Source organism: Trachemys scripta, chromosome 15 (assembly GCF_013100865.1).
Source record: "Trachemys scripta elegans isolate TJP31775 chromosome 15, CAS_Tse_1.0, whole genome shotgun sequence".
Lineage (NCBI taxonomy): Eukaryota > Metazoa > Chordata > Testudines > Emydidae > Trachemys > Trachemys scripta.
This window is the reverse complement of record NC_048312.1, coordinates 22,305,092-22,314,861: the sequence shown is the minus strand read 5'-3', so window position 1 is coordinate 22,314,861 and position 9,770 is coordinate 22,305,092. Positions and strand designations below refer to the sequence as shown.

Here is a 9,770-nt window from a genome sequence, read left to right as displayed (position 1 = left end):
CGCGCCGGTCTGACCCCGGAAGCACTACCCGGTTCAGTTCCGGGTCACGCGCAGACCCGGCCAGGGCGTGGGGCGCGTGGCTATAGAGATGCCTGGAGGTCGGGGCCTGACCCTTAGTGGGCGGGGCTAGGTCCTGCCGCGGCGAGGCCTCAGGAGCTGCTCATTTCCCTAAGACAGCCCCTTCTCCCCCAGCTGCAGCGCCGGGCACACGGCATCCGGCCTGGCAGGGGTTTGACCAGGGCAGCCCGGGCCCTGTGAACGAGCCCAAGCGGGCGAGCCACTCCCTGCCCTGGATGGTTCCTCCACTATCCACGGGGATGCTGCTGGTCACTTGCCTCCGGGCACCGCTCTTCAGAGGCTGACAAAGGCAGATATTTACGAGCCCTCTTCAATTGCTGGGGTAGAGTTGCACCTAGTAATAGATCCGCGTCCCATGGTGCGAGGTGCTGCCGGTGCTAACATAAAAGGCAGTCCCTGCTCCAAGAGTTTAATCCCATTTCCACAGCGCCTGGGTGAAGGTCAGCTCTTTTTGCAGAAGGTTGCAATGTTTTTATAAAATCACCATTGGGGGGGGGGGGGCAGATTTTTGGATTAGAAAGCAAGTCATTAACAGTACAGGGAGCCACGCTGGAAATAGCCAGTCCCAAGATGATATAACACTTGGAAAATGGACAGTTTCCCAAATAGCAATTGTAGGTTAGGCCATTAAGAAACAATTATTTTAAACCTACTATCAAAACTCAGGTGCACAAAAGTTATGCTCCTAAATCCATTCTGACCCACATGTGGGTCATTTTTCAGAAGTGACGATCACCCATGATTCTCATTGAATTCAAAGGAGTGGCGTTCTACAACTCTGAAAATCAGGCCTGTTTGTTTTGGCTTAACACTCTGGCCTGGGTCTTACATAATGAAAACTCAGCTGGCCCACAGCATCAAAAATCACAACCGCTCATTTTTCATAACACACAGGACACACCCAGTTTACCCTGGCCGCAAAACGAAAACAGACTGTTGAATTGCTAAATCTTACAGCATAATCTGAAGCGGAGGTGACACCTGCAATGGAGAATGTTCCACTGCCGGCCCCATACAGTTCCAAAGCAGCAACAGGCAGCCTAGTAAACCTTATAAGACCCGGTCTCTAAACTGATCCAGTTATGGCTTATCTAATTTATCAACAATGGACTGAGTTTTCATTGTGTATTTAGTAATGTAGACTGCTCCTCAGGACAGGGACCCTGCTTATTTGCCTGCAGTTATCAGTGATTCACTGAGCAGATTTGCTGTGCTTCATGGCTCCAGCAGACTCAGGCCAGCCACTTAAACTCAGATGCAGGGGTTTTTGTGAGATTGACAGCCTGAGCTGCCACCTGAGAATGTCCACACTGCTATTTTCAGTACACTAGCTCAAGTCCTGCTAGCCTCAGGGCTTGTCTACACAACTGAGTAACTATAGCATCCACACATGAAGTGATTCTTGAATATCTCTTGCACTTTAAATTCACACCCTACTTTAATTCACATTAACATTCCAGTGTAGCCAAGGCAGAAGTGCACTAAGTGACATGACTAGTATTTGACATGTGTGGAGCCTCTTGCTCTCACCTGCAGGGGAAAGTTATTTGAAGGTTTCTTGAAATTATTTTATGGCTGTTTTAGGAAGTGTTTATGATTGAAGGCAAGATCAAAAAAAAGTACATCTTTAGGATCAAAATCCATATTAAGTTTCACACCAGTGGAAAGTTCATGCATGATGATTCCTCCTCCCCCCACCCCGCACAATAAACACACAACAGAGGGTGTAAAATAGCACTTTATTTCTCTAATTAAACCAGTTGATGAAGTGGTTGGTTAGTGCGTGGCAGGAGTTAGTCAAAGAGACCGAATCCCATGTCCTCGTCAGACTCCTCCGATTCCTCCTTTACTTCCTCTTTGGCTGGAGCAGCAGCAGGAGCTGCAGCTTCAGCTGCCACAGGGGCAGCAGCCACAAAGGCTGAGGGGTCAGCTAGGAAGGCCTTTACCTGTAAGAGGAGAAGCATATAGTAATTTCAGGGAACAAACAGGTCACAATTTACATCTACTATCCTATTGCCAGACTGAAAACGGATGGCGTATTAGTGGGTCTCCACAAGAATTAAGAGCAGGGAGCACAACCTTTGCAACCCCAAAGGCCATGCGAGCAACTTGCCAGCAACCCAAGGGATGCATTATACAAACGAACTGAAGACAATCAATAGGAGGGCAACGTTGCCTTATCCTATGAGAAGAGGACAGGGATGCTCTCCGAAAGCACGCTCTCCACCCTCCTTGCCAGTAAGCTACTCCTAGGATTGAGGGTGAAGAGGCAGAACTGCACCTCCACAAAGCAAGGAATTCCCCCTGCCTGCACTGCAGTTACATGCACTTCACACTGTTCAAGGCCTCTTTTCAGTGCAGAACCTTCTAGATCTTTAAGAGCTCGTGCTCAAAGGCTGGTTTGTGAGCCTTCAGTCAGCGCACGATCTATTCCAGTCTGTCTAGCTCATACTTTACCTTTTCAGCCAGTGGGAAGGTGTATTCAGTCTCCACAGCCACAGCTAGGACTCGCTTGTACCCATTGATGATGGAGTGAGGCACAGAAGCGATGGTTGGGTAGCCAATTTGCAGACAGACACTAGCTACGTTACGAACGCCCTGGGGAAGAGGGAAAGAAAGCTCATGTTCCAAGCATTCAGCTCTGAGAATTACATTGCAAGTAAACACAACCATCCATAACAATATGTGCAAAGGTAATAAAGGGTATTATGGGTGAGAGAATTGCCTGGTTCTGGCAAAGGAGACAAACAAGAGGCAGCCTTAACCACGTACCTTTAACACTTGTTACAAGGTGTTTCCAGATTTTGTATTCTCTGCATTTCATACATAACTGGTAGCCGGCAGAATGGAACATCGCTCCCAGTAGAAAACACATCCATGTTGCAAATCAAAATTCCCAGCATTCAGGGATGCATGATACAACCCACCAAGAAGACTACTGTCTGGCAAAGCCATGATTTGCACTACCCCAATTTTCCAAAGGTGATAGGGAACATCAAAACAGCTTGGGAAAATTGGGGTGCTGGCCAACAGGCTGACACACACTTGCATCTGGATCTCCCAACTCTGGAGTGCAATGAAATGGCACAGACCCGTTTTAAAGGGACTATGCCAAGCCAATAACCTTGTTATTCAGGTTTGTAGATCTGTAAAATCACTTGTAGAATTCAGTGCTGGTTTCATTCACAGTTCAAAAGAAAAAGAAAACACCACACACACGGCCCTCCAGAACTTCAGATTAGATACCCAAGCACTTAATCTATCCCCATAACTACATGGAATACAGTAGACATGGCATACAGCACAAGCAAGCAGCTCTTACTTCCAGGAAGCGTCTGTGCAGAGTCTCCTCAGTGATGTCCAGCACTTCAGGATTGTAAATGCTGCCGTTGTCAAACACCTGCTGGATAATCAGCCCAAAGGAGAATGGGGAAATATTCAACATGTTCAGCAAGGTCGCTTCGCTGGCTCCCACTTTATCTCCAGTCTTGATCAGCTGCACATCACTCTGAGAGTCAAAGAGGGAAAAGTGAGCAACGCACTGCTACAGGGAAACTCAGGCACAGAGACGCAACAAGGTTCAACTTCACGTTACAAACACCTGTAGATGGGACGGAAGGAGTTAGACCCACAAATGATTCTGTATCAAAACATGTTCAAAGCTCAGCTAAGCAATCTGTGTGAAGTATGAGGAGCAGCCCACCCAGCAGATGGCACATTTCAAAGCGAGGTCCATAATTATGAGACATGCAAATGGAATCAGCTACACTTAACACATCATCTAGACCTAGGCTGTCCCATTAGACACTCAAACCAGAGTTTCTCGTACCCAAAATACTGGTGTGCCCAGCTAGATGGAACTAAACCCTTCTTCTCCACAGGAGTCAAATTAGACATCTGGCTTTAAAGATTACTTAAGGTAGAGCAGTAACACCACTGCAGTTAAGATTATGTCAGTTTTTATAGGAGTCTTAATATTTATTCTTTCCATTCCTCACAGAGTAGCAGTAACCTAAATAGTCTGAATTTGTGAGGGCAGTTTAGTCAAAAATGGATTGATACTCACTGATAAGCCTTTCAAAATCCCACCTTTCTTGAAACTGTTCAGGGATTCATCTTTTTTCAAAAACCCTTTGCCAAAACTAACAGACTTGGGCTTGAAACTCCTCTCAAGTTACTTAACATGCACTATTACCTACATCATTAGTTAGCAGAAGTTACCCCTTTCATTTTCCCAGCTCTTCCACGTGAATGAGAAAACTGCCAATAGTAAGCCACTATCTAAGCGTAAGATGTACCTGACCTGATGAAGGGGAATAACCCGACAGGGACCCCTGGGCCTTTAGAAGCAGCCTCAGGCCCCACTTTCCCCGCCTCCAAAAGTGGCAAGAGAGCAGGTAACTTCTCCCTCAAATTGCCCCACAGTGAAATACCAGTCCAGGTCCTCACACAGCTCCCCTTTGTCACCACACCCGCTGTATTTCACAGGGCGGGAAAGCACTGGCCTCCCGAGCCTAAGCGGGGCAGGAGACTGGCAATGCTGTTCTTCCATGTAAGCGAGTCCCCCCCCTCCCAAGAGTGTTTTACAAGGGAGAGGGCTGCTGGGAGAGATTTTAAGGCCAAATAGGACCATTATGATCATCTGGTCTGACCTCCTCCACAACATAGGCCAGAGAACCTCACCAGTCATTCCTGCATCAAGCCCATGACTTACGCTTCAATTACAGCATGGAATCATATAGATGAATGAGTGGGCCACTGATGAGGGCATTTGCAGGCTCTCAGTCAGCAAATCAGACCTGCTTTGCCATCTGGTAAAGGCATCTGTCAGCTGCTCAGACAACCCTCCCACTCGGCTTGGCAAGAGGCAGAAAGAACTTACCCAGCCCAATTTCTCTGACAGCTTCCTATTTGATCAGGCTTTCTTTGTCATGCAATATCCTATTGTCGTCACATTACTCTGCTAGTTTCCTCTTAAGATGCTTTAGAGACATGCCTCCAAAGTCCTCAATAGAAGGTGGGATCGATCTTGTGCCATGGAAAGCAGCACAAGACATGGGGATGTAGGGATGAAGTAGCTACAAATCTACAGTCCTAACTTCAGTGGAATTGTCAAACTGTCCAACCAGGGCCATCCAGGATATAGGAGCAGCTAGAAAGCTGTGAATGACCTTTCACTTGCTAGTAACACACTGAACTTTGCTCTGCACTCACCAGGATTTCAATGGTACCCCTGGAGATCTTCGTGGTGATGCCCAAAGCCTGGAAGAAGGAGGTCTTCTCGGGACCCAAACCAGTGTTCTGGGCTGGCACGGTGACATCACAAGGGGCAATGGCACCAGCTCGAGCAGCAGCTGGCACCTAACATGACAGTGCAAGAAGAGAAAGCAAAATCATGCTTGGTTTTCAGACAGTACTGTATAGACACGAATTCATCCTCACAGCACTTCTGTGAGATCGGCATCTCCCAATTATTCACATGGGGAAACGGAGGTCACAGCAAGTCAATGGCAGCGCTCAGAGTCCAACACAGGAAATGCCTGGTTCCCAGTTCTTGCTCCCTTCTAAAATCACACATCCACAGAGAATGTTCAGTGTTACACTCTCTCCTTCCTTCAGATCAGTCCCCAAGACCCCCTGAGTAGATGCACTATAACAACAGTGTCCTCCTCCCTTACCTTGTTAGCCAACAGCATGTCCCTGATCTCAGTCAGATCCTCCTTGGTGAACACAAAGCCCACATTCCCACGGATATGAGGCAACAGCCTGGGGAAAAGACAGCACCATTCAGTTTCACTCCTTCAGGGAACATACAGTCTTCCCCGGGAAACAGAGTGTGGAATCACAGTATTTTACTCACTTTTCCAAAGCAGGGTTATTCTCCAGATGACCACGGATAGCCTTGCGCATCATGGTGTTCTTCCCCATCAGCACGACAGCCTTCCCACGCAGGGACATGCGGATCTGCTGCATCTGTTTGGATCCTACATTGTCTGCTCCCACGATGAAGCATTTTGGATAATCATCCAGGAGTTGCTACAGAAAGAACAAATGAGTTTTACGAAGAAACCTAGACCAGGGTATAGAGTAATATTAGGTCCCATTTAGGCACGTTAACTAAATGGCCCGATTCCACAAGTCCTTAGCACCCAGTATTTCTGTTTAGGTGCATAAATGGAAGCTACTGTGTGCTAAGCTGAGAAATCTGACCTAACGTTACCAACCAGAACCTGTCCCAAAGCAACCAAAAATCCCTCTCACCTGACTAGGGCTCTTAAACAGCTGACACTGGTACACATTCCAGTCAGCAACCAGTATGTGCACTAATCAAATAAACTGTCCCACTATCTGCCACTCTGGGGGTACTTCCTCCCTTCCCCCTCAAGTCTCCAAAACAACCCTGACGTGACAATTTTCAGTCTCTTTAGGTTGCCAGGGAGCCATTGCTTAAAACATATGGTTACAAGGCTGCCAACCCAATGCTACAGAGAAGGCAGAGTGCAATTCTTTCTGAAAAAAATTATATACTATATGACCCTCAGAGAGGAAATAGAGGCGTCCCAAAGCATTTAAGGGAGACAAACATGCTAAATGAGATGCATTTCAACCCTCCAAATAAAGTACAGTCAGGACGTCCCAGGAGCTTAGCTGAGATGTGATGTTTATGCCTGTAAAAATGTTAATGCAGTTTCTCTGAAAGATTCCCCGGTAAAGAGTCAACAACTTGGTAATGCTCTCCATTAAGGAGGCTTGGATGTGTGACTCTTTTGCAGATGCTACTTTTGCTTACTCAGACACTGTGAACAGTATCTCACTGCTACACAACACACTGAGGCATTAAAAACACAAATTATATTCAACTAGGAAGCAGCACTAACGTTTACAAGGCTCTTCTGAATGATTTATTTGTGACTGCAGTGGACTCCATTCTTAGTAGCATGGTTTAATTCTTTCCAGAACCAAGTGTTCTGGGGATCTTACTCAGGCTTCCCAATTGCTTTTAAAATGTTCAAAAACTTGCCAATGGCTGGTATAGTCATTGTAAGAGAGACAACAGCTGTGCAAGTGTCTATTTCAAAGCTCACTTGAAGGAGCCTACTGAGAACCCTTCTGATAAAATTTGGATGTAACATCTGGAAGAGTCTTGAGAGTCTCATAACAGCAGCCACCAGTGGGAAATGTGGAGTACCAGGCTCTAGATCAGAGGTACCCAAACTGCGGGGTGGGGGGGCGTGAATGAACGTTTTGGGGAGCACAGCTAAGGCCCAGGACAGCTCCCACAGGGGGCAGGGAGGGAGCACCACTCAACTCCATGCCTAGCCTGGGCTGGTCTGCCGGAGCTCCACTCCTGCCCTCAGCTGAGGCCCCCTTATCTTGTCCGTGTTCCCCCCCTCCCTCGGTCCTGCTCTGGCTCAGGGTAAGAGGGCAGCATGACCATGAAAAGTTTGGGGACCACTGCTCTAGATCCAGCTGTAATTGGGCAAAAACTGAGTAGCACTATCAACAACTTCACTGGCAACTTTCCAGGAGCCTGAGGGCTGCACCTCATTGGTATACAATGGAGCCAATTGCTACAACAGCCATTAATCCCAGTAGGTAACTAGAGCTATGGAGACCACGGTCCCAGCATAGCTTGCTCCTCCTTGATCATGTAACCTCTGCAAACTGCAGCTCCATGTTCATGATGAGGCTGGCTCCTGCCTTGCTGTCTAACACAACCCCCCATTAAGTCTGTGGCTCCAAACGTGCATTAGGATTAACCTGGGGGTGCGTTTGCAGGTGTAATACAGAGAATGGCCAAGGCAGGCTGAGCCATGAGTGACAAGCGTCCATCCCAGCCCCAGCCCCGGGTCCAGACTACCCAGAACACACCCCAAGGGAGACACTTACGATGATTTTCAGGAAATAGTTGGACTTCCACGTAGCCCTGTCTTCCCTGGGCATCTCGACGGTGCTTCCAAGGATTGCCACAAAGGGTTTAAAGACAAGCTGTTACCTACAGGAGACAAGGTGGGGAGACCAGGGTTCAGGCAGATCACGGCAGCCACATCCTATCCCCTGGCCTCCCACCCCCGCCCGAAAGGGGGGCGCCGCATGCTGGCCCGGCCTCCCGAACGGTAAACGGGAACCAGTGGGGGGGGGCGTCTATGGGCCCCGGGCCCCCCGGCTCCCTCCAACCCCGCGCTGAGGGGATCCCGTAGAGCAGACGAAGGGGCCCCTCGGGCATCGGGATCCCGGGGCGAAGCGCCCGGCGCGGCCCCGTGTCCCTGCCGCGGGGCTGAGCCGGCCCCGCGTGGCCAGGCCCGAGGCCTAGCGACACCCGGAGCCGCGGCGGGGCCCAGCCAGCCGGGAAGCCCCGGCGTAAGGCCGACCCGCCCGGATCCCCGTGATCTGCTCCCCGGCCGGGGGCTGAGTGCGGCCGAGTCCCCCGCGGGCCGCCCCCACTCCGGACACCCACCTCCCACGAGAGCTCCGGGAAAGAAAAGAGAGCGCGCCCGCCTCCTCTCCTCATTTATACTCCGAGCCACAGCCAATCAGCGACTGGTAACCTCCGGCCCTGCTCAATCTATTGGATAGTTGTAGACGTCAATCCCGGATACCAGACGAGTCCCTCCCTCCTATTGGACAGAAAGTCTGTCATTCACAAGGCAGACGGCTGAAGGTGCTGTCATTTAAAGGGGCAGTAGCAGCACATAGAAAGCTGACTCCTGGTAGGGCTCCTCCTGCTGGATGAGAGCTATTCCCGCCCTCCCACGGCCTATTGGGATACTGGGCCGCAGCCGCAGGGCCTAGGGACCACCTGCAGCCTCCCCCGGCATGGAGCCCGTATTGTGACATCATCTGCGACATCCCTCTGATGCCTGGCAGGGGTGAGGCCAGGAAGGCGAGTTCAGTCCAAATGCCAAACATACGACAGCCGTAACCCTGCTGTGCCTCAGGGCTGCTCTAACTTACGCTCTGCTCTCTGAGCTGCTCAGATGACAATGGCAGCGGGGCCACGCTGGCCACACTCCCTATTTCCCTGCAGAGGGACAATGGCCATGGGGCTGACCTAGGAATGATATCACCCACGCTCATGAGTTTTTCACAAGTGAGAGGATTTCAGACAGGTCAGGAGCTTGGCTGGAGAGGACAGGAGATGCTCCAACTGCCTTGTGAAGGTCAGCCCTGCTAGAAGCTGGCAGAGTCTCTCCCCACCACTCACCAGTCTCACAAGAGAGGAGGGGGAAGAAACGAATAAAGAACCTAGCTGTGCCAGCCGGGGGCGGGTGTGTGTGTGTGTGTGTGAAAACCCCCAGGAAGAGCTGAGTTGAGGCTAGGTGGGGGTGCTGAACTGAGGAGCGGCTGGGGGGACAGGATTAATTGCTGGTCAAAGAAGAGGCATCTGTGGGGGTGAGCGCACCTAAAGCAGATGCCAAATTCACAGAACCCAATTAAATTTGGGACAGTAAGTAGGCAACTTTTAACTGTCCCAGACACCTAGTGGGGCTGGGCAGAGGGAGTTCAACGATCAGAGACAGACTGGAAAACCCAGCATAATCTTTTAAAAAAACAACAACTCGTATTGCAGATTATGGAGTATAGCATTTTATTACTTTTTAAACCAAACTTGCTATTTTGGATAATTTAAGCATTATACCCCAGTGATTGGAAACGTTTTTTATTATCCTGTGTTTTAGATAATTTTAACA

The 9,770-nt window shown here is 49.5% G+C and overlaps 1 protein-coding gene across 1 annotated transcript; it reads right to left on the bottom strand.

Annotated features, from left to right (window-relative positions):
- Positions 1–1,800: 1,800 nt before the first annotated feature.
- RPLP0 (ribosomal protein lateral stalk subunit P0) lies at positions 1,801–8,619 on the bottom strand. Its single transcript, XM_034791482.1, has 8 exons — positions 8,537–8,619; positions 7,969–8,074; positions 5,939–6,114; positions 5,757–5,844; positions 5,293–5,439; positions 3,401–3,586; positions 2,536–2,676; positions 1,801–2,024 (listed from the first exon to the last, which is right to left on the bottom strand). The coding sequence occupies exons 2-8, from the start codon at positions 8,020–8,022 to the stop codon at positions 1,872–1,874; spliced, it is 945 nt and encodes a 314-aa protein (XP_034647373.1). The 5' UTR covers positions 8,023–8,074; positions 8,537–8,619; the 3' UTR covers positions 1,801–1,871.
- Between the last annotated feature and the right edge of the window lie 1,151 nt (positions 8,620–9,770).

Bases quoted from the DNA above. Each gene is read 5' to 3' on its own strand.
- RPLP0 (XM_034791482.1), bottom strand. From the start codon at position 8,022: ATGCCCAGGGAAGACAGGGCTACGTGGAAGTCCAACTATTTCCTGAAA. The intron at 5,845-5,938 runs GTGAGTAAAATA...TCTTTTCCCCAG, and splicing joins AATAACCCTGCTTTGGAAAA to GCTGTTGCCTCATATCCGTG. The intron at 2,025-2,535 runs GTAAAGTATGAG...CTCCTCTTACAG, and splicing joins CCTTCCCACTGGCTGAAAAG to GTAAAGGCCTTCCTAGCTGA.